The sequence below is a fragment of the Toxotes jaculatrix genome, chromosome 17 (assembly GCF_017976425.1).
Source record: "Toxotes jaculatrix isolate fToxJac2 chromosome 17, fToxJac2.pri, whole genome shotgun sequence".
Taxonomy (NCBI): domain Eukaryota; kingdom Metazoa; phylum Chordata; class Actinopteri; family Toxotidae; genus Toxotes; species Toxotes jaculatrix.
In genome coordinates, this window is record NC_054410.1 from 1,317,501 (window position 1) to 1,342,500 (window position 25,000).

General features: G+C 44.7%; 1 protein-coding gene across 1 annotated transcript in view; it reads right to left on the minus strand.

Moving 5' to 3' along the window:
• The window catches only part of akap6 (A kinase (PRKA) anchor protein 6), a 126,208-nt gene that overhangs the window by 18,639 nt on the left and 82,569 nt on the right, over window positions 1–25,000 (minus strand). Inside the window, exons 15-18 of the mRNA XM_041059934.1 lie at window positions 18,316–18,462; window positions 12,311–12,565; window positions 402–485; window positions 1–32 (exon numbers count right to left, since the gene is read on the minus strand). The exon at window positions 1–32 is cut by the window's left edge and continues 121 nt beyond it. Coding sequence (XP_040915868.1) covers window positions 1–32; window positions 402–485; window positions 12,311–12,565; window positions 18,316–18,462 — 518 coding nt within the window. The remainder of the gene's footprint in view (window positions 33–401; window positions 486–12,310; window positions 12,566–18,315; window positions 18,463–25,000) is intronic.

Below are 25,000 nucleotides of genomic sequence, written 5' to 3' on the forward strand. Positions count from 1 at the left end.
GCCTCTGGGCCCACCTCCGCCATGGGGCCCGACTGTCCCAGAGGTGGGGATCGGAGAGACAGTTTTATCAGAATAATAATGCAATTATCATATTAATCATATGATTAAATTCATAATTCTATGTACATGAATATAAAAGCCTTTCTTAAAAAAACTAAGAAAAAATTTATCTTTAAAATATAATCAGTGCATTTCCATGAGCAGGGTACGTTGCCTGGTTTTTCTTTCTTTCTTTATATTTGTTTTTTAGATAATGGGACGAGGTCAAGTTTTTTGAGTTGTAAAGGTCAAATCCAAGTGAGGTCACAGGTCAGTGGTGATGAAGCCAAAGCTGTGTTGAAAGTCTTTGGTTCTGTGGAGTCACCTGAGCTGTCATTAGATTTGCGGGTTCTGGTACCCACCTGGCTCTGCTGCAGCAGCTTCTGGCAGAGCTTCAGGACGGAGGAGACTCCTCGGCGTCGTGCTCGCACCTCTGAGCACAGAGACTGGCGCGTGACATGAGAGAAAAGAGAGGAGAAAGAAGCACAGTCAGAGGAACGCAGAAAATATGCTCCTGAAAACAGAAACACAACAGTTCTCATCTTAAAGCACGACGTGGGCTCCATGTCTCTGTGTCATCACATACACCTGCAGACCTCCTGTGCTTCACTGATTCAGGTTATTTATTCATCAGAATTCATTTTCATATTGAGGCTCCATCGTTCTGGACGTATGTCCATTGTTGTCCCAGGTGTTATAACTGTCCACCAACATCTACGGAGGCGGAGACGGGCATTTATCGTCAGGAAATAATGAAAATAATGAAAATAATGAGATAACAACCACTGTTTAAAGTGATTAGATAATCTGGACAAACTTCTGACAGCCTGTCTTTGTGTTTCCTGACCCGCTGGACCTTTGTAGTGACGTCTGACTGTTCACAGTGAATTTGTTGAATACACTGTCGTTGTTTCTGATACAAACTGTGGACAAAACTATGAAACTGAGGTTGTAATAAATCAGAATTGTCTTTGAAACAATTACCAAAAAAAAAAAAAAAAAACCAAGAACAAACAAGACTGTTTTTATTTATTTATTCCGTCTTCTGCAGTTCTGTGTAGATAAATTCAGGTCATTCAACGCAGTTTATTAGCATGAAGTCAAATTCAGCGCACAGATCCTTCATCAGCAGTAACAGTGCAGAAAATGAATGACAACAGCCGATATTCCCCCTCTGCTTCCCTCTCTGCTCCTGTCTAATAAATGCAAAAAAGAAAGAAACACCAGGATCGGCAGGGCCCATTATAAATCACTATATGCTGATGAGTTCCCACACGCAAAGGTCAGCGAGTGTGTGTGTGTTTGCATGTTTGAATGTTTACACACGCATTCATGTGCACAAATGTGTGTAGAGGTGGGTGTGTGTGCAAACATATGCACGTATTTCTGTGTGTGTGTGTGTGTGCGCGTCACAGAGAATAGAGGGGACAGCCTTACTCGTCTGCGGCGGGGACCAAACACGTCCAAGCCCCAAACTATTTATGCTAATCCTGCCCGCTCGCTGAAAAGCACTTCCTTTACATTTTCTTTACATTTTTCCAATAAATATTAAACACTATTACAATGAAATGGGATTCTCTCTCTCCCTCCTGCACGCACACACACACACACACACACACACACACACATGCACACACACACACTCAACTCTTCTTCTGTCTTTCATCTCCTCTTTCTCGCTCTCTTCAGTTTAGCATATTTGTGGCTCGCCTTGTTGTCTAAACAGGAGATGGGGATGCAGAAGACAGCAGACAGGATCAAGAGGACAAGCCCGGTGTGTGTTTGTGTGTGTGTTTGTGGGGTTGCAGATAAATTTATTCCAAACAGGAGGTGTGTATTACACTGAAGAAGGAGGCTCTAAACAACAACAAAACGACTGAGTGATACTCTCCCTGTGCCAAATAACTGCAGCAGGCAGCGTGGACGACGCACAGGAAGACGAATTTAACTGCACTGAAGCTGGAACAATAATTCAGCGTGTTAAGAGCCGACGGTCATAACTCCGAAATCCGCTCTCCAAAGTCTGGGTCAACAACAGAGTGTCTAACACTCTGACTGAAGAACGTTTGCACCTGTACGTCCCGTACGGTTTACTGTGAATACGAGCCGCCGACCTGAAAAGGTTCTTCACATCAGACCGAGTCCGGCATCTCAGCCGTGTTTCTCCGGCTGTCTGTGTCACACACGTCTGATCCACTAATGATAATGAATTCATTTTCAGTGCATGGAATCCGTATAAATACTGATAGATATGACTTTGATCACCGTTATCAGTGTTGTGATGGAAGTTTGCTCAGCCTCACACAGAACAAGTCTTTTTTTCTGAGAGTTTATTTTTAGCCAGAGGAGAAATAGAGAATCCTAAGTCTCTATTGTTTCTGCACTACTGGTTTTTATGCACTGATCCCTCTCTCTTTCTTTCTTTCTTTCCCTCCTCTCCCTCTCTCTCCCTCTGTCTCTCTCTCCCTCTCTCTGGCCGGTCGAGCCTGGCTGGGCCCATATTGACTCAGAGGGCTCTACAGACACAGTCGGACAAATATTTGCTAAAAAGCTTTCCTTCCAAAATACATGGAAAGCTGTGGAGTGGCTGCAGAGGAAGAAAAAGAGACGGAGAATGTAGAGGGAGGGATGAGACAGACTGGAAAGCCAGAAACAAGTGTGAGATAGGTCGAAGTGGAGGAGCAGGAGAGGTACTGAGAACAGAGAGAAAGAAGAGAAGAAGATTAAAGTGAGTTAAAAAGAAACAGTGAGATACGACCGAGAAAGAAAGAAAACTCCGACAACAAGAAAGAGAGACAGGAAATGAAAAAGATCAAAAGGAGAAACTGAGGATTCGTGTGAGTGAAGACACAGCTGTGATTCCTGAAAACGTTTAATGCTGCCTGTAATGAAAACTGTACATTTAGCAGCTGCTTTTTTCAGGTGATGCGATGTGATGTCTTCTTCTCTGACCAACAGCTGATGCTGTGGTCGTCAGTCAGAAGGAAGTGGACTCAGTTCATGTTCACACAGGCTCGTTTTCATGCTGCAGAGTGAATCTGGGACCAATCAGAGATGTATGTTGCTTCATCACGTCCAGTTCCACTGACAGATTTCCCTCCATCACAAACAAACCAAACCCAACAGGTGAGAGCTTCAGTCTCAGTGTACTGATGTCTTGTTTGTGGGTGAGAGTAAGATGCAGTGTGACATCGACAGGTGAGGCAGAGGGCAGTCAGACCTGATGCCAGCGCTGTTCCAGACTGTCGTGCTGGAAAAGGAGCTGAACTCGAGGGTGGAGATCTTGATTTAATTACTACACATTCCAAACCTCCGACACAAAACTTGGACAGGGACCCAGAAAATGAGACGGAGGACACAAACCGCAGACAAAGTGTTTGGTTCATTCTTGAAGACAAAGAGAGGAGATCAGAGTAGAAACATGAATCCTTCGTGCTGAAAGGAGCCAGATGAGGTTGTTCAGCATCAGATCAGGATTTCTCCTGATAATGGGAATAGCTGGATAGAAGTGGGTAGAAAGAAGGTCGTGCTCTGCTCGGCCCGGCAGCCGCCACCACGAGGAGCTTAACAAGAACCAAAGAAACTCAAAGAACCCTGACAAGAACCCTCGTTTCTCTCTGGGGAAGCGTTGTTTCTGTCGTCTGTGTTTGTCTCTCTACGTGTTCAAGGTCAGGAGAGGTAAAAAAAAAAAAAAGAAGAGATGTCTTTATCTCCTCATTAGTTCTCCCTCTCTTTCTTCATGTATTTCTCCGTCTGTCACTCAACCCTCTTTCAGTGAGGGTGACCGAAACAGGATAAACAAAACGAAGAGGATCTGCTCTCCTCGTTCTCTAATTCCCCCTTCACCCTCTCTCTCTCTCCTTCTTGTGTCGCTCAAGCTTGATCTCTCTCTCTCCTTCCCTCTGTCTCTCACTCCATCCCCCCCTATCTCTCTCATTCTTAAATCTCCCTCTCCTAAAAACAAAATCCTCTTAACTCTCTTCCACCTCCTCATCTCCACAATCTAATTACCGAGACCTGCCGTGAAGAGAGGGATGTAGGGAGCGATGGAGAGAGAGACGGGAGGCAGGGAGGAAGGAAAAGACAGATAGAGGAGAGTGGAGGTTGTTAGTGTGGATGCTGTGTCAGTGTTTTTCATGACAGTCCAGCACCTTGGACTGGGACTGTCCAGCATCCGAAATTTATTTGATATTAGTGTTGATACCTGAGCTCAGTGATGTTCAAAGACTGTTTCGACTGTGAGGAATTTTTTTTCCCCTTTCTCAAAAGTCATTCTCAGACATTAACAACAAACCCACGAGAAGCAGCACAACAGTTTTGTCCTGAATAAAATAAGTAAGAAACCATCTAATTAATGAGTTTAAGACCCAAACGTGTGACAGAATTCACACCTTCATTCATTTCAAGACTGGAGAAGAGAAAAGAACGGGAGAAAAATCCAGTGGCTGAGAGAGAAATGGAGAGAGACAAAGGTGGTGCAAGAGACTGAAGACGAAAAAGACCGAAGGAGAATATAAAGAAAAAGAAAGAAAAGATAGAAAGAAAGAAAGATATGAAACAGCAAAAGAAAGAAAAACAAACAAGAGAAAGGACGATAAGGAAAGACGACAAGGACAAACTGTAAAGGAAGGAGAGACAGGAATAAAGAGAGAGGGAGAAGGAGAATTTTGGCTGCTTGCACAGTGACCCAGTGGATATTTCAATCAATTACCATTAATTAGAAATCTCTGATTAATTCTATTTGTTGATTAAGTCAATTAAAACCACAAGCACTCGTTATCGCACAACGAGCCTAATGAATTCCTGTCGACAATTTGCTCCCACACACATATTCCCTCTGCTGCTGCTAATACCGCCTACAGCTACCCAAACTTTGTTGTTTGCATACTCTTCCCATCTCTCTCTCCTTCCGCCCCTCTCTCTTCGTCTGACATTTATGTCCTCCTTCCTTTTCTCCCTTCTCTCCTTCGTTTCATCCTCTGCTCTGCTTTCATTCCTTTACTTGCTGTCTCCTGGTTACTTCTCAGTGTCTTTGTTCTGTTTTCATTTCTTCCGTCTGTCCAGCTGAATGTATAAAAATGCTGATGTTATTCTGCTGCAGAGGTTTGTTCAGCAGAACTTCGACATGTGTCTTCGAGTGCGAGGGCCGCTCAGAGTTCCCTTCTTTCAGAGTCTGGAAGCAGAAATCCTCCACTCACATCCTTGCTCTCCCACCTCAAGGCCAGGGATTCCCATACTGGGGTGCAGAGACCTCAGGGGGTCCTTCATGTAGACAAAACAAGGCTGTACACCAAGCCCACAACCTCCCTCTAAAGATTTGAAGACTTGTTTTGGAAGGAAACTTTTTGGGTACCAGTAAAAAAGACAGTGAGGGACAGGAAGTGATGTAAGACAGGAAGTGATGTAAAATTATTCCGAAACTTTAAACCCATTAAGTCCTAAATATTTTTTCCCAGGCTGCGTGGAGCTGCTCAGAAATGTTTGTTCTGTAGTTCTGATGTTTTATAACCTTTGATGTGAAAACCATGTCCCAGTCACATCTAACCCTGACGCCTAAAACCTGACGCAGGTTTGTTTCAGTCATTCCCGCAGGAAAACAGTACAACACAGAAACACTCACATCTGGTTTAGTGACTCCTACAACACAGCCAACATCCTACACTGCTCACACCCTTACACCACCTACCCATAATGCTTCTCTTCCCTCCATATGCCTTAAGTCTCTCTCTCTCTCTTCTATCTGCTAATAGGTGTTAAGTAGGGGGAATTCCCATAACGCTCTTTTACCGGGAGGGGGGGGGGCACCCAATGAGATGCCTAAAGGACAAGGAGACAGAGGACAAGTGGGGGCCTCAAGGGACGGGGACAGTGGGATGGTGGGACGAGGTGCGTGTGTGTTACACTGGGCCACATGTTCCTTCACCACCATCAACACGCTACACACTGTGTAGTTTATTCTGACTCAGTCACACACACCTACACACACACACACACACACTCACTTTGCTGCTGTTTGACACATTCATGGCAAAATGTGGTAAAAGTGAAACACTCTGGTCACACGCACATTCAGACATCAGCTCAGGACTCCTGATCAGGTCAAAGGTCACACAGTCCTGTGCTCGTCTAACAGAAAGGAGGCAAGAAAAGAAACAACATGCTGAGACATTCAGCAGAGTTTCACCCTGCTCCCGTCAGACACACGCTGCTCAAACCATCCTCTCCAGCATCCATCACCAGGTGAACATTGTTATAACCGATTAGAAATCATAGAAAACGTCACGCCCTCCACCTCTGCCTAGCCTGTAGTCTCTCTCCCCCTCTCTCCCCTCTCTCCCCCTGTGAGTGGGTGTCTGAGTGGGGACAGGTGTGCTGGAGTCAGAGCACAGCTCCACCAGCTGCATCCCAATCTGTAATCAAGCTCCGACACTGTCACTGTGCCCCATCGTAGAACCTGCTCAGTCAGTGTGTTAAAGCCTCCTGACCAAACCCGTCCTCCTCTTCCTGCTCGGCTCTGGCCCCTGTCTCCAGCTCTTCGTCCTGTCTACCCTTCTCTGCCCTGGACCCTGCTCGGCTCAGCTTCCCACACCCTGGACACGTCCTGGTTTGTTCAGCCCCAGATTTACCCCCTGCTCGGCTCAACCAGCCACCAGCCCAGTCCCCACGCTCCCAGCCATCCCCTCTGCCCCGGGGCTCAGATCCCATCCTCTCCTCCCTGAAATAAATATTCCTCTCTTTTATTCTCCTCTTCGCCTCCACCGTGTTTCTCTGCATGATTTTCATTTTTAAATACCAAAATCTGGAGACTATGAGATGTGTTTGAAAGGAAAAGCTGGTTAGTCCTGATTTTATATGTGTATGGTAAAAACAGTGAACACATTCAGTGGCACTGACATTCCAACGGATGGAATTCCCAGGGAGCCTAAAAACAATCAGTGGCGCCGCTAACTGAGACATGTAGCTACTAATTAAGCCTGGAGCAGAAACAGCCTTTAGCATTAGAATGATCAGTTTAGTCGTTTGATTAAAGAAAACATTTGATTTGAAAAAACATCCACCTCTGTGATGAAGAGCTCGGCGGCCTTCGTGTGAAAGTTAAAATGGATTAGTGCTGACATCGTTAAATCTTATTGATTATTGTAAGTTATTAGCTGAAGTCCTTTTGCCCGCTCGACACGCGGCGACATTTTAGGGATGAAAGCTTTAACCCTAAAATATTCAGCAGCAGTAAACAAATGGAGGATATATGAAGTCTTTGTGAGTGAAAGCATTTACTGTTCTCATTAATGCAGCAGAGCGAACACGCCGCAGTGAGTTAAAACACCGCTATCAATAAATTTCAATCTCCTTCTGTCTGTCTGCATTTCGCTGTCTATTCGTCTTTTCAACCCTTTCTCTCATCCGTCTTTTTCTTCCATTCTTCCTGCATCTCACTTTACAGACGGCTCTCTCTTACCATGATAGTCTCTCCATCCCTTCTTGTCTCTGTCTCTGCTCTCATCTCTCCATCTCTTACCACTCAGTCATTCCTGATCTTTCTCTTTTCTCTCTTTCTTTGCTTCCACCTGCTCTGCCTGCTCTCTCTCTCCTTCTTGGTGTGTTCAGAGTGGTTTTAAACTTTCTGTCAGACCTATCACACCTCAGGCTCTGAGTCAGTCACACATCTGTGTATTATAACGCAGGTTAGGCCTTTTACCTCCACCTCGTCCTCTGTGGAAACTCTGAAGCTCTCAGTGGTTTTGTTTGTCCTCATGTTAACCAGGTGGCAGCAGCAGGAACATGGCACATTGATGAAAACCAGACAGATTTTTCTCTCTCAGATTATTTAGATTATGAAAACAGCTTCTGAACCAGTGTTTTGTTCATGACGGACCAGCTGTCGAACTCCTGTCTGATCAGACCCACACTGACGGCATCTGGTTCTGATATGGCCCTGAATGTGTCTGCCTTTCTTTCCTGCTCTTCCCTGTTCTGTTCTGTTCTTCATTTATCTCATCTCTTACTAACTTCATTCTCTCCATCTTTGTTTCTTTCTGCTTTTTAGCAGATGAAATAACTGTTTTCTGATTCTTTTCTACTGTCATCCCTCTTTTCCTCTCTCTCCTTCCATCTTTTTGTTTTCTCTCCCGATCACTCTTTTCTGCCGTCGCTCTGCTTCCTCTCGTTTTCTGAGCTTTCTTCTCTTTCTGTCTCTGTCCTGTGTTTTTATTCTCTCTCTGTCTCTACTCCTTTAGCAGATGAAAGAGCCGAGTGTTTTCTTCTCCTCCCGAGCAGATGAAGATGAAAGTCTGATCTGTTTGTTGATGCCGTTACCGTGGCCTTCAACCCCTAACGAGCAACTCTTAACGAGAAAACACCTCTTCAAAACGCCAACGACCGCACACACACACACACCAAAGCGAGGAATAAACACAAACAGAGCTGCAACCAAGAAACACACACAGACAGGCATAATCAAAAGGCACACACACACACACACACACAGCCTGTGTTCTTGGCAGGGAGTCGGTGGATCTTTAATCCTCATCATGCAGCAGGTATCGATATCAGAGCCTCACTGTCACCTTCTATTAGCTGCTTGAGAGACGCTGAGGGGGAGGGTTTATATTCTGTGTGTGCTGGGGGGGGACACACACAGAGACACAGGGACACAGAGGTCACACTGGTCACTCCATCCAGTGGCAGATACACACACCAACATTCAGCACACGCCAGAGATATTAACAAGATCCAACAAAAAAAAAAGAAACGGATTCAGACAAAACTCGGACGTCTAAAGACGAAGAGAAACGAATGAATCTGATCCAGATTCTGTGGCACTGACCATCAGGACACACAAACCAGTAAAAGACGAATGGGGTGAGCAGGGAGGACTAGTGTTCGATACTACTGCACGAATAAGGTTTGGTTTGACTCTCAGGACGAAGGAGCGTTTCAGGACAAAGACGTGTGAGTTCCAAACATCGGAGAGGAGTGAGGTGACTTCAGTTCGGCCCTGTCAACCTGTCCATTTCTCCTTTTCCTCAGCAGGACTTTGCTGTCACTCATGTCAAATCCATTGAATACAGGTCATGTTTTAGGGTGACAGGTGAGAAGGGTGGGGGGTGGGCGGGGTCATGAGTCACGAACAGGAGAAGAAGGGCAGGTTCATGCTACCAAACTACGGGGGGGTTAAATCTTACAAACAGCTGAAGGAAGGACAGCTGAAAATAGAAACAACGAGGGAGGGGGTCATGTGTTACAAATGAAGAGGAGGGCCGGAGGGCAAAGAGCATGATTGGACGGGTGTGGGGGACGAGGGGGCCCTGGGTAACAAACAGTAGGGGAGGGCGGGTTCATCTACTGTCAACAGCAGGGAAGAGGGGGAGCAGCTGAACAGATAACAAGAAAGAGAGAAGGAAAGAGATGCAGCGAGGACGACAGCTGCAGAGAAAAAGACAGGCACAAGGAATAAAGGAGAGGTGAAAGAGAGAGAGATGAAGTAAAGATAAAGTGTCCAAAGAGAGATGGATACAGACACAGAGACAGATAAAGAGACAGAGGAGGGCAGTTTGTCGAGCTAAACGCTCACACTGATACCCACAATCTATGCTGGCATCTGTGTGTGTGTGTGTGTGTGTGTGTCCTCCTGACACAGTAATCCACTTCTATTCCCAAGAAAGAAATTCAGAAAAATAATCATTATCTCAATAATTAGTTTATCTCAAAATTGAATTTATAGAAAAACTAAAGAAACAAAGCAAGAAAATGTCTGAAAATTGAAAATGATTGATTGACGTGTGTCTTCACTTCAGTCAGTGCAGTGAAAGTTCACCTGCGAGAAAAGGCACATTTAACCTTCCAGAGAGAGTCGTTCACTCTCCACATCTGTACACACTCACACAGAGCAGGTGTGTATCTGTGTCTGTAGCTGTTTCCACTGTGTGAATGAGTGTGTGTGTGTGTGTGTGTGCGTCAGGCTCAGTCCATTAATTCTCGGTGTGTCCGGGCCCCAGAGCGTCTCCACTACAATAGAGAGTCATCGGAGGCCCGGGGCCTGCTGGACGAACGTCTGGCTTAAAGGAATATCTTAAAGGAGAGCTAATTCAATTAAGAGCCAGGCCGCAGACAGACAGGTGGAGGAGGGGGTGGAGGAGGGGGTGGGGGTGTGTGTAAAAAAAAAAACACACAGTGTGTGTGTGTGTGTGTGTGTGTGTGTGAGAGGGCAGAGTAGACCCTGTCTAGATACAGTGAGAGACAGCAGATAAATACCCTCTCTACACTGAAACCAGCCTGAGGGTCTGTGCTTAACATTAGAATAAACACCATAAACAAAGAACTGACTTTTAGACTCTGATCCGTATTTTACCAGAGTGAGAAACTGCCAGTCACTGAACATGTACCATCCTTTTCTAATAAACTAGGAACACAGAAACCTCAGAGACAAACCTCTGAGAACCTGGACGCATCCGTCCATCAGGGGCAGCTGTAAGGCTGGACACCGGGGACGGAAAGTGAGAAGGTCGTGTTGTGACACTACAGATATTTTTCTTTGTGTATGAGAGTGTGTTAAAGTGAGAGCTTACATTGGTGTGTGTGCGTGCATTGGTGTTTTCTAAATGTGTGTGTGTGCCCTGGCGACCTCTGCCGACCCCTGCTGCTTTCTCATACAGCCGTACTGTAATAAGCTGCAGCGCAGAAATCGAACCCATTTGAGTCCAAACGCCAAAAACAGACAAATGATGGCTGAAATGGAGTCGACTTCTCTTAAAATGGAGCCCCTTCTCTCCATTTAGCCTCGCTCGATCTCCCCATACAAATGACTGCTATCAATATTTCCAATCTTCATTTCTCCAGAAGCTCAAAGCCTCTTTCTGCCAGAAATCAATGGCTTCCCACTGAGAGCTGTGACAAGGATCAAAAGTAAGAGCGGCTCCACTCACTTCTTTAGATAAAGTCTCATTTCTATACATTTCATCATTTAGGCAGCCTGTGTGTGTGTGTGTGTGTGTGTGTGTGTGTATACAAACATTTGTGTGTGTATGTCTGTGTGCACACACTGCTCTGTTCACATTAACACCGACCGATCTACACCTTGGCTCCGTCACGTGTTCCTCCCTGTCCGATCATCCTGATGTTCCCTGAATTAAAGTGACTGATTTTGTTTGGGATTTCGGAGATTTTGGTAACTTCTCGTCAAACACAAACAAACGGAAACGTCCGTGAAGTTTGCACTTCCAGCTCCAGCCTCAAACTCACACCTCCTTTGCTTTCACATATTCAACAGCTCTAACTGTTAGAACCAAACATCGCATCCGAAATACTTAAAAAAAAAAAAACTTAATTCATCACAGTGTTTTCATTCCATCTGTGCGCTGTCTGTGGAAGTGTGTTCTTACTTCAGTGTGTTACTATAGTCACCTTCATGCTTTTATGTATTCATTTATGTGTGTGTGCCTCATTTGCATATGTGTGTTTATCAGTGTGAAGTGTGTGTTGACGTGTCTGTATAGTTGGGCATACATGAATTAATGCACTTCTGTGTGTGTGCATCTCTGTTTCAGCATGTGCACTTGTATGACTGTGTATGTGTGTGTATGTGTGTGTGTGTGTGTGTGTGTATTTGTGGTTGTCAGTCACACGGCGGGGCTAGGCTAATCAGCGCAGCTAGCTGTTCGCTGTGTGATGTAGGCTGATTAATATCCTGTTAGCGTCCCGTGGCTTTTAAGGCTAACTGCTGTTTCCTCTATACATCCATCGCTTCAAAACAGCCCTGCTCTCATCTGGCCTCATTAACACGATGTATTACTATACTTAGCAACAACACACACACACACACACAAACACACACACAGAGTGAGCACGTTTTTTTTTTTTAAAGCTTAATTCTGATTGGCCAAATCTTTGTCACATATCTGATAGTAACAAAAGTTAGTGAAGAAAAGTTTGGTGACGCTGTACATGAACGTACAGCTGAAGTTTTTTCTGGATTAGGTTTCTGCTGGGAGGGTGAACAGCTCGAGGTTTTATTGGAAATTTGATGCAACATAAACTATTTTCATGCAACAATGTGCTGCCCAGAAATGAGAATCTATTATGTGTAAAATATAAATAATGGTTGCATGTGAACATTAATTCCAGTCCGAGACTGAGGAGCTACTGATTCCAAAGGTTCTGATAAAGCTGTTCTATAAACTCCGGGTTTCTATGATCTCTGCAGCTCCTGCCTGGATATGAAAGCAGCCAAACATCTAAGACTGACATGGCCAACATCATAAGTGTCTCTTCCTACCTTGAAGCTCTGCAGCTGCTCTGAGGCGTCTTTGTCCTGTCTGAGACACGAGTTGAAGATGAGGAGCTCGGTGTCTCGCAGCCATGCCTTCAGCTCTTTGATACGAGCCTCCAGCTGCTCCAGGAGCGAGTTGGTCAGCGGGGAGAGGGCAGAGCGAGGGTTGTCCACGGTGACGCCCCGACCACCGACCAGCAGAGAGTTCACGTTGGCTGACTGGTTCTGCTGGGAAGGTCCAGAAGGCTCTGAGAGGATTTTCTGAAAGATGAGAGACGAGAGGAGAAAGAAGGAAAAAGCCTGGGAGTTAGTGTGAGGACTCCTTGTTCTGTCAATATTCCATCATGCAAAGTAGCATATCAATCAATACATACACGGCCATTAATCACTGACCCTCAGAAATGCAGGGATCAATAAAAGGGATGTCATGTATTCATCTCTAAACTGCTGGAGGACAGTGTGAACATTAGTGTTTGAGTCCAATGCTTCGTCATTCATGTCACTGCTGCTGCTGAAGATGTAATAACAGGGACAGTGTTGTTGTTGACATTAGTTGGTCTTGTTTATGTTTGTTTGTTTGTTATCATATAAATATGAAGTCATATTTTTTTCTTAGCTAAAATGACAACATAACTATTATACTATTATAATATTTTTTCTGAAAACCAGCTGAGTTCAGTGTAAAGAATTTATTTTTCTCGTCCTTATTTCAGCTCCAAGCTTTGATGCTGATGCTTGTTTCTGTGTTTTCAGTGTGGCTGATATTCCTGATGCTGCTGTCGTTGGGTTGGTATTGATCATATCACGTTTGGCTGATACATCAATATCCATATAAAATTCCATATAAGGTGATCAGACTGAATCCATATAATCCGGCTCCAGCTCATTCTGCTCTAAATCGTTTCAACAAGGTTGCTGATGTTGTCACTGTAACTCTGAATTAGCGCGATGTTGCCGATGCTGTTGTCGTCGCCGTGGTTATTATTGCGTTAACGAGGCTGCTGTTCCTGATGAACAAACCTTTGAGACTGTAACTGGTGTTTTTCCAGGTGCGAACGGATCAGCTGCCGATTCAGAGCTCGGAGCAGCTTCACCCACAGAGCCGACGTTCGCTCCCAACACAAAACATCATTTAGACACAATACAAACTGAGGGAGTGTTTAGTGAGGAGCAATCACTGTTTCTAACAGGAACCACTGAGAACAACAAAGGCCTGACTCCAAGAGTGCGTCAATGTGTGTGTGTGTGTGTGTCTGTGTGTGTGTGTATGTGTGTGTGTGTGTGTGTGTGTATAATAAGCTCTGCAGAGTAATTTTCCAACCCCTGTTGATCACACAGTAAGACACAGCGAGCAGCTGAGAAAGACTATTCCCCACTCGGATTTAGACGAGTGTGTGTTTGTGTGTTTTTGTGAACACTCAGGTTTTGCTCATCAATACACAACAAACAAACCCGCAATGTTCTTTGTCGATGTTGACGAGTTCGGGGCAGAGTTGGCGGTCAGACGACAACACGTGAGGTCCGACGTCTCAAAGAATCATGGTGTGAAACAGCTGTGGGATTTACTGTCGTGATCTAATATGATGCTTCAGCAGACTGAGTTAGTCAAATCGAGTGGGAATCTTCCAGAGTTACTGTCTTTTTAGCAAGAAAATACTGTCCAGGGAAACACAAAGAGGCAATTTCAAACCGAAAAGAATGTAAATTTGAAAGATATTAATTTGATTGGGCTAAGTAAGACTGCTGAAGCGTGATGTGTGAACGCGTGTTATCCCAGAGACTGATTCACTCTTCACTTCTAAAAAATAAATTGCGAGAGGGAATACTGACTCCTGGGAAAAGCTGGATATGAGAGTTTTACCATCACAATCTTGTTGTATTTGATGGAAAGAAAATATCTTGTCACAGATGAAATGAATGAAAAAGTGCCCATTAAAAGTCAGAAGTTCCTTTAATTCACTGAATCTTTATTTTGTTATGAAACCATATTGAATGCACGTTGTTTTAGAAAGCAATTTATCTGTGCCGGCGGAGTCTCACAGAGCTGTTAGCTGTTAGTTCTCAATAAATGTATAATCCTGATTTCATCTTCCTCTTTGAATGTCTTCCACTCTGTGCTTCACTTACTGTATCTGTCCAATCAGACTTCTTCCTGTTGTTAGAAGCTTTTTTTATTTTATAATGATTTTAGATGTTTTTAGAAAGTCTGACTGAGATATATTCATATTAGTTTGAAAACAGTTGCAGTGTGTCATAAGCTTCAGTTTCTGCAGCGCTGTGTTTTCTTATTCCAGGTTCACATCGTTCTGTTTGGATGGATTTAAAGGATCAGATAGCCGTTATCTCACAGTTCTCACTACAACTTCAACAGGCGGTCGTAACGAGAGAAACTCTGAACACAGAGCTGCTCCTGAACGAGCTCCGCATGGTTCCCTGTTGCTAATTTGCATCTGTATGTGTTTGTACAAAAGACACTGAGTCGTTGGTTTAGCAGCGACTCTCCCTCCTGAGTGGAAACACTACGTTAGCTGAAGTCTGGCAGGTAAAACCAGCCCATCGGACGATGAGGAGGGCGATAATCGGACCCCCGATCGCTGAAATGTGCAGTTAGCTTTGTTCTCTGAAGAGGCGACAGGGATTATGAGTCTGTGGTTAGTTTGGCAGAGAGAAACAAAGGAGGAAAGAGAAGGAGAGAGAAACAGAGACAGCACAGTGTTCAGGAATGGATCTACGGTAACGTCAGGGATGTACAGCTTCTCAAGACCAAAGTAAAACAACTATAAATACGATCATTTTCATTTTCTGCGTTCTAATGACTTTCTCATGAAATCACTGAAAGACCAAACAGCTCAGTTAGAGGGAGAAAGGAAACACTGACTGGAGAGGGAACACAGGGAATACTGGAGGAACTGGGAGTGAAAGGAGCAAATGGAAAAGAAGCAGAGTGAGAGACTGAAAATGAAAAAGAAAATCAGCAAATAAGAGCGATAAAGAGAAGAGGAGGGCAAATGAAACAGATCCCATCCACAGACTTTCTAGTCTCTGTTACTCTTTTGTTAAGTGTGTATTTTCAACTTTTAATATTTATGATTAATCACAAATATATATATATATACACACACACACACACACACACACATATATATCCTCTCACACAGTTTGACCTTGAACAACTACAAAAAACGACGACAAGCTGCTGCCAAAATCCACAACAAGAAAGATGAAAGCTAATTTACAGCCTCTTTATTTTCGTTCGGTGTGTGTGTGTGTGTGAGAGTGTGTGTGTGTCTGTGTGTGTGTGTGTGTGTGCACGCACGCTCTGTCATAAATTCTTCATAAGGCCAGGACAGTTCAGAGGCGAGGCACAGGACATCAATTCCAGTTAATTCCCAATTTGTGTCAGAGCAGCAGATGCCGACGCCAGCACTGATAGGCCCGTTAATATGCTACTCAGACGCCATGTTGGGAGGGGGAGGGCGGAGGGAAGGAAGGAGGGAGAGCGGGGAAGATGGAGCGAGACAAACAGGGGAGAGACCTTTGATCTACAGTGGAAAATTTGACATGAAAAAAATCACCATAAAAATTCTGATTAGAAAACGAAGGATAGAAAAGGGGGGAAGAAAGAATGAAGAGAGAGTGCAGAAAAGAGAAAGAAGAGGAAGGATAAATAAAAAGAAATCTGGAAGAAGGAGGAAGAGGATGGTGGATGGCGGTTTGGTAAACAGGAGAGGAGGTGGAGAAAAGTGAGACGAGATAAGAAGGGGAGGAAGAAGGAAAGAGGAGAGAAGAAGAGAAGGGGATGAGGGAAGACTGAGAAAGACAGAAAAGAGGAGAAAAAAGAGGGAAGAGAAAGAAAGAGGAGAAAAGGAGAGAAGAGAAACATCTGTCCTCAGTCTCTTCTCATGAATACGACATTTATGAAATACAAACAATAGTTTAAATCTAACTTCAGTCCGAGTGACATAATATTTCTGTAGTTATGTGAACGACATTATGAATGACTGCAGTTTAAACCCAGTGCTGCTGCTGCAGAAACTTCACAATGTAAGAACAAGTTTCCTTATTTCCATCGTTAACCAGTGACAAGCTGGAGATAACCAATCAAACCAGATGACTCTGACCAGTTTACTGCAAAACATCATCTGAGAAACTCGTCTTCTGTCATTAACTTTACCTCAGTATCAAAGTTATTCATCAAGTTATTGATTCCAAGTCAATTCAACCCAGTTCAGTTCATCTGTGTTTCAGTCCTTTGCTCTGAAATGATAAGTTGGACAAATGTCCTGCTGAGAGTTCCCTCAGCTCTTTGTTCTGGTTCTTTAAAAAAACTCTAAAAACACTACAGTACATGAACAGGAGCGTCCACATACCTTTGGCCGTGTAGTGTATAAGAGAGATGGAGGATGAAGGAAAACCAGGATAGAGAGACAGAGAGATTGGAAGAGACTGCTTCTCTGTCTCTTTGTATCACTACCCAGAATTCCTCTGGTCCCTGAGGACACACACACTTTGATATGTGTGTGTGTGAAACAGCATTCAGAGTCCAAACGTCTCTTTGTCAGTAATAGAAGTTTAATCACAGTCTGGTTACTGTGGTGGAAACACACACACTGACGGAGGAAGAGAGGCAGAGAGACACAGACTCATCTGTCGCTGTTGTTTCATTTCTGAAATGGAATCTGTTTCAGCGACGCTGATACATATGTTAATGCACACACACACACACTTCCAATAACTCTGAATCTGTGTGTGTGCATCATCAGGGACTGCGAGCAGAGAGGCGCACACACAGATGGCGTTTGCTCCTCGGCTGATCTCGGTGCGTGTGAACGAGCCGGATGCGTCGACGTGCCGCTCGGCTGACAGGAGAGAGGAGTTTGTTCCTCCGGAAGAACAAAGTCGCATCGTAACATTTCTGCCTCCTGACGAGACGCCGCCAGCTGCCACCCCCGCCGCGGACCTGGAATTAATCACCACGCCTGGGTAAAGACAAACAACCGCTGCCGACGTGCCCATCAGCAAGGCAACCCGTGCTCTCTGCGGAGTGTCACAGGACATGCAGGTACTGAGGACGAGTAGAGGCCGAGGCCCATGGGTATCACAGCGGTTAGACTCTAAATAACCACGTGAGGGGAAAACGACTGAGCTGTTGTTGGTTCTCAAAAGTCTTTTAGTCATGAAGCTGCTGTCCTCAACCTCAAACTCTCAGCCAATCGCTTCTCTGCGTTCCTGTGTCCTGATGGAGACCTTACGACTGCAGGCGCCCGGCTAACAGGAGAACTCAGGGTTTTCCTCCACTTGCTCTGCTCTGACTTTCTCGACATCATTTTTCAGCAGTAAAATTAGTTTGTAAACGAAGCTGAGGTAAGAAGTCTGCCATGAAGCTGCAGGTAAGCTGTTTTTAACGCTACAGAACTGGTCTCAGGTCAGGTTCAGGGCCTCAACAGTCACAGCCTGAACAACAGTGGGTTTCTGAGGCAGATTCCAGGACACTGCTCACAAATAAATTAACATGTTGACACTAAACACATCTGTACAGCTGTTTCTTATTGTTTTTCTATCTATCTATGTCTGTCTGTCTGTCTGTCTGTCTGTCTCTGTCTGTCTGTCTATCTATCCATCTATCTATCTATCTGTCTATCTATCTTTTCATCCTGCTAAATTCCACCACAGTTAAAGGCCACGGTGGCAGCAGGGCTCCTTAATTGAGACGACACTAATTATCATCTTCATGTTCTAGATTAGATCAGTGCTGATTAGCCTAAAATTAGACACACACACACACACACACACACACACACACACACACACACACACACACACACACACACACACACACACACACACACAGTCCTGTCTCAACAGAAATATCAGTAGAATCCTCCAGATACCATCTTTGTGTTTGGCTTGTCTCCAAGATGCCACTGTTGCACTCCTGTATTTCTAAAGCTTGACTTAGTGTGTGTGTGTGTGTGTGTGTGTGTGTGTGTGTGTGTGTGCGCGTGTGTTACCTCCAGCTGCTTCCATGTGTGTGTCAGGTTGTGTATCTTGCTGTGGAAGTTGCCGGGTAGTTCAGTGCCGCTCCTCTTCAGAGACTCGGCTCGGCCCAGCAGGCTGGTCTTCCTGCTCTCCATCATCATCAGCTCAGCGTGGCTGCTCTGGAGACAGACGACAGGACAGACAGCCGTCACACAGACGGACAGACAGGACAGGACTCTGAGGGGGTGTTTAACAGCTGAATGTGACACAGGCTGCTCGGGGTCATGAACAGACCTGTAAAATTATTCAATAACCTGATCATAAACTGACTGACTGTTCCAGCCTTGTTTATTTTTGCCCCTCTGCCCCGTCTCCTGCCACTCTCCATCCACCCACCAGATGTCCTCGGTCTTCCCTCCCGGTCTCAGCCACCTTTCTCCACACCCGCCTCACCTGGATCATTTTCATTTGGACTGAGAGTTTAACGCTTCCTGATTTACATCTTTTAATCATTGTGAACAGCGAACATATTAGCAAACCGTCGCCTGTCAGCACATCGTGTCTGAAGCACGATGATGGTGGTTATAGTTCTGTTCAGACGGCTTGAACAAACTTTGAACAAATGCTGCGCTGAAACATGATCCAGGAAGTGATGTTGTCTCCAAAGCTAACCTGACATCGTCACAGTCGGTGTGTATCTGCTGGAATGAATGTTTGAGCTTTAGTTTCTACTGCCGTTCTGATGTTTTTCACCGTGACTCCGGGTCTCCGCTGGAATCCATTGTAACTGCTACGAATCCGTCTCACTGCAGCTGCCGTCCTCCACAAAGGAGGAAGCTTGGCGAGCGTACAGGTGCTGAGGATCTGCTGTTTGAAGGAGGAGCAGCTCTTTTTGTTGTTGTTGTTTGCAGCTCATCTCATGATCAAATGTTGAAGGGACTCGCAGGAGGTTTCAGCAGATTTCACTCGCTGCTTCACCTGCTTTGACCACATTAAAGGTAAAACTGTCGCACCTCTGCAGCTCCACAGACTTTGCAGGAATCAAACGCAGCAGCGGCACTTGATGGCAGACTGCAGAGTCCTTTATGGAAAGATTTTCAAGAAATGCTCCATTTTGTACCACCAAGTGCTGCTGAATATTTTCCTCCCTTCTGGTGGAAGCTCGTGTTTGAGTGCCGTGGTCGGGGAGTGAAGGAGCTGCAGAGCACTTTTCTATTTCTGAATCAAAAAGTCACTTTTTAAGCAACAGTGGGGAAAGATTTTGACATTTAAAATCATGTTTTAGTTGCAGTTTCCAACACGGTGTGACTGACTGTTCATCCTGAAATATCAGCGTTTACCGCTCGCACTGATCAACAGCGTCAGCTGCCAGATTTTCACTGCGCCTCGTTTCTTCATGGAAAACACTCGTCTGTTAGTCAGAGCTGGCTCCTCGTCTCACTTCATTCATTGAGCCGAACTTCGTGTCGACGCTAAACAAAACTTAGTTGACAGGGAGGCCGGGGAAGCTGAGAGCCTTCCGCAGAGCAGTTAATGTCTTTCAACACTATCGAGGAAACAGAAATTTAACGGTCATTACTTCTGTAAGGCAAAACAGCTGAGTCACTCTCAGCCACCTTCGCCGCCATTTTTCTGTCACCGATGTTTGTTGGTGTGTAGCCAGAGCTAATCAGGAAGATGACGTCCCCATTCTTAATCCCACCACTGATCAGCTGCTTCTCCAACCTCAGGTAACACAACACCAGACCTGCTGGAACCCGAAGCTACATCAGAGAAATGCTGCTGTTTGTTGAGAATAACCAGGTTTAATGTACGTACAGTAACCAGCTGACGTATTCTCATAACATATGTATGAAGAGAAAACTGTACTATTGACTACGCCCAGCAAAGTTTTTACTATTCCAGTCATTTAAACCTCATTTTATTCATTTAAAGGAAGAAAATTTTGTCCCCTTGACCTGCAGAAATAAAACCTGCATCCAAACAGTTTCTTTTGTTGGTTCTTTAACATCCTCTGACGTCCCTCCCTCCACAGTCCTCCTCTTTCTCCCGTCCTTCTGTGATTTGTGAATCCCTTCATTGTTTTGTTGCTCTTGCTCTTTTTGTCCTTGTCTTTTCACGTACAGCACTCCCTCCATCTTTCTAATTCGTGGCTCAACACTTCTCCATCTTTATTTTCTTTACTGTAACACCCTCCCCTTGTATTTGCTTAATTCATCCATCTTTTTCTCCATCACTTTCCATCTATCCCCCCTCTTTCTTCCCTCTTTTCAGTTATTAGCGTAACTCTCCTTCGATGCCTCCATCTTTTTTTTGCTTAATTTCCCTCCTCCTCCTCCTCCTCTCTTTTCTTTCTCCTCTTTTCATTTTCTGCATCGATAGCTACTTGATTCTACTTTTCCCTTGTCGTTTATCATTACCACTCGGCCCCATTTGAATATTTAAATGTCTCTTCTCTGACTCTGTGTGTGTGTGAGGACGTATGCAAGCCTGCCTCTGTGTGTGCGTGTGTGTGTGTGTGTGTTTTTGCTGTGCTGTCATCAGAGAGGCGGCGGCCATTTTTCAATGTCGCTGATTCTGATGGAGATGCTATCGCGCGGCGCTTCACAGCCATCCATCCCCTTCACTTAGCTAATAGCCACGCCGCGAGAACGAGGGATCGACAGCAAAAAAGAGACGAGTGGAAGGTAAATATGTCGGCGTCGCACTCGTCTAACAGTCAGGAAATTATACGATTTATGCGCTGATGGCAAATATTGATTTAAAAAGGGGAAAGGGAGCTGGTGGGGAGGAGGAGGAGGGGGGGTTGTTTTGTTGTTGTTGTTGTTTGTTTGAAGGATGCCACTGATCCAAAGTCAAAGAAAAGAGGGAAAGGGGGAGAACGGAAGATAGACATGCCGATTAAAATGCATGAGATCCGAACTTTGAGATAAGTGCTGAGAGAGGGATCTTGGAGAGATGGGAGGGCGGGGGGAGACTGAGGGGTGAGTGAGAGAGCGGGGGGGGGGGGGGATGCATGGATGGCTAGTTGTGATGTATTCATGCCTCAAGTCAATCTCCATGCAAGGATGGACTGAGATACACAGGCCTGAGGACAGAGAGAGAGAGAGAGAGAGAGAGAGGGAGGGAAAACGACAAGAGGAGAGTCAGAGAGACTGTGAACGAGGCTGAGAGAAAAAAATATGGCAACAGATGGAAAGAACGAAGGAGAGAGGAAAAGATCCTTCGATGAAACTGACACCACATCCACACGAACAGACTCAAACAATGACAGCGAGCGGCACATTGTGAAATGAACCTCAGCAAACATCCTGGCACCACCCACCACAGCTCCAAGTGTGAAAGGTCGCACAGCGAAATGTGGAAGAAGAAAAAAGGTTCCACGGTGAAAGAAGAACCGCTGACTGAAGAGAACCACAGCCTGGTGGCAGCCACTCACACGTGTTGTGATTTGTTTTCTACTCCACTGTACTCCGGTGAAAAAGCACTTCAAACAGTGGAGAAAAGCAGATTGTCAAGGTCAACAGCTTCCCAGCTCTCTGTGATTCAACTTCACCAAGCTACCAAGTCCTGAATAAGAAAAACATGGAGCTGAGGATGTAAATGACATGCCTAACTGTGAAGAGATTGTCTGTCTTCTCTGAATCTTTAGGTGTGAAAACGCTGTAAAGATGAAGACCAAGTGAACACAGTGTGAGGTGAGGCTCAGTCTGCCCCTGTTCATTTTCTATAGGAGACGGTCTCTGCTCTCAAATCCCTGAGGGACAGTGTGCGATGTGGACTGGTCAAGAAAGAAAAAAAAGGAAAAGAAAAAGGAAAAGGAACATTTTAACTTTATGCAAATGTAGGAAAAAAGATGCAGAGACGTCGTCTGTGGAGAAGAAGATCATTACTGTAGGTTTCAGGATTCCTCCTTTTATCTGACACTTGCCTTAAAGATTACAGATTCAATCAAAACAAGTGCTCTACTTGGAAGAAAGTCAGATAAATGAGGTCTTCAGAGGACGCACACCGTCAAAACACTGCTTCTGCTTATTTACACAATGATTTCTGAGGAGAAAGTTATCTGCCCACAGCAAAGGGCGAGGAGTCGCAGGTGGTGTCGCACAGTTTGGCCTCTTTCAGCGGATTTTAACTTTAAGCTGCATGAATCAGAAAAAGCTGTTCATGTGTGGAAACGACTTGTCTCAACATCACAATTCTCAACAGTTCTACTGTGTAAACGAGTCAAATGAGTGATGGACTCAGCCGCTGCAGTCCTTCAGAGTTCCTGTGGACCAGAACATCAGCTCAGTGTCTGGACAGAAAACATAAAACATCATTTGTGACTAATTTAAACGAATTAGCTGCTGCTTCAGTCCCATATGTTGAATTTCTGCTTTCACAAACTTTGTTTTCTTGCATTTCAGTCATCAGTGAAGTGAAATACTGAACAAACTGTGATGTAAAGTAAATATGGCAGCGTGTACAACAAGTGGTAAGCATCAGGAAATAAGGAAGGGAAAAATAAGACCAAACGATCGATCAGTGCACCGACGATAAAATTTCACAAAAGAAGAAACACCTACAATGTCAACATTAAATACAAATACACAATATATGTCCTCACATAAACACGAGGGAGGAAAGAAAAGGCAAAATGCCTGCACTTTCCAAAAACACAGAAAGGAAAGGGGGATAAACGCTTGACAAAACAGATGAGAGGGAAAGAGGGGGAGGAGAGGAGAGGGGAGGGGAGGGGGAGGGGGAGAAAGAGGGAGAAAATCAACAAGCAATCATAAGTTTAATTTGGTCTCCATATTAATGAGCACAGAGCTGAAATGTCAGCAAAAATGCAGTCATACATGAAAAACATTTAATGCATTTTGAACATTACTTTTTTTCCCCTCTCTCTTCTCACAGATTCATCTTATCCGCCAAATGAGAGAAGTTTGTCGGAGGCTGCGTAACGGAACGATTTTGTCGTCTAAAGTTCGGGGGAAATGATAAGGACGCATCTTCATCCTCCTCCTCATCATCGTCTTTCCTCTGTCTTCGCATCTTCATCCTCAGTTTTCTCTCTGTCTCCTTCTTTTCATTGCTTCCTGTTTGTCAGCCTCTTCCTCTTCTTCTTCTCCTCTTTTCCTTCCTCCTCTTCCTCCCTCTGCTGACTTACCTCTTCTTTATTAACCTGCATGGTTGATTCTTCCTCATATTTGTAGAGATGTGAAATATTGCAATACTTTCTTGCGTATAGTGTAATAACTGCCCCAGAGTTTGCTGAGGGGCTGCAACTAGACTTTTAAATATACTGAGATACCCACCCCCCAGCATCAGAACCCTACGGCCACACTAAACATGGATAGTTTTTAATCTGTAAAACCCTGGATTTTATTCAAAATCTCCTATTTTTGTTTTTCTATTTTAATTATTTCCTTCTTACCATATAACGATGGTTAACGTGGTTCAGGACGAGATCATGGTTTTATTTATTCACTGGCTGTGACTGACTGCAGAATGTGGAGCAGGCTGCTAAACCTCACACACTCTGAGTGAAGCACTGAGGACAGCGACACACAAGGTTCTGCTGTTTGTACTGAACCACCAGTCTGTAGACCTGTAGTACTGCAACTCATGATAATAATAATGGACATTATTAATGTGTGAGCAGGGGAATTCTACAAAGATAAAAGAAGAAAAACACTGTATGCTTGCTTACATTTGTGTGTCTGTGTGCGTGTGTGTGTGTGTGCGACTGTCTCCGGCTGAGATGGATGTTCCACTGCTCTGAAAGAGCAGGAAGTGGCTCTCTGACACCCCATTTATACGGCCAGACACTTCAACCTGTGTGTGTGTGTGTGTGTGTGTGTGTGTGTGTGTGTGTGTGTGTGTGTGAGTGTGTGTGAGTGTGTGTGAGCACCTTACAGTCGCTCAAACTGCCTCCAGTTTTGCTTCAGTGTGTTTACATTTCTCTGTCAGCAGGTTTTTACAGATTATAGTTTTTACTTTAAACCAGTGTCGTCTCACACTCTGTCTCTCTGTTTAAATCCTCGTAAAACGTATTTAGGACGGTCAGTGTTTAAATGTCCTCAGACTAAACTCTACTTTCTGTGCTGCTGAGAGTTTCTGGAAGTTTCTCTTTCGCCAAATTAAAACCCTTCTGTTTGGACAAAAAGATGCAAAAAAAAAGCAAAGAGACTTTCTCTCTTTCCAATCGAGGAGGCAACAAAAGGCCCGGCAACACGTTTTAATTGTCGTCATGGAAACCAGATGAATGAGCCGTTTGACTGGCCGGTAAAGACGGCTCGCCATTCAGCCTCGCAGCGAGTCACGTGTGTGTGTGTGTGTGTGTGTGCGTGTGTAGCTGGGAGGTCATTAGCACAAAGCAAGGAGGGTGAAATTTCTACCAGTCTGCTATAGAGACACAGAAGAAAGAGAAGGGTTAGGGGAAGAAGAAAAAAGAGGAGGGAGGAGAGAGAGAGTTTCACAGACAGTAGGAAAAGCACATGCACACGCACTGTCCACTGAAACAGCAGGAAAAGGAACCAATAATCAATCCTGAGGTTATATTCCACAGTTCACTTCAACGAGCTTTGGTCACATGATTCCGTCAGATAAGTTTGAAGCCTGAAATTTCTCGTTTGCCCTGAAAATCAACAAAACAAAACGTTCACCGTTTTCCTGGATACTGATGTTCAGAGAGGTGAAGACCACACCTGCAGATGTGACACAGGTAGA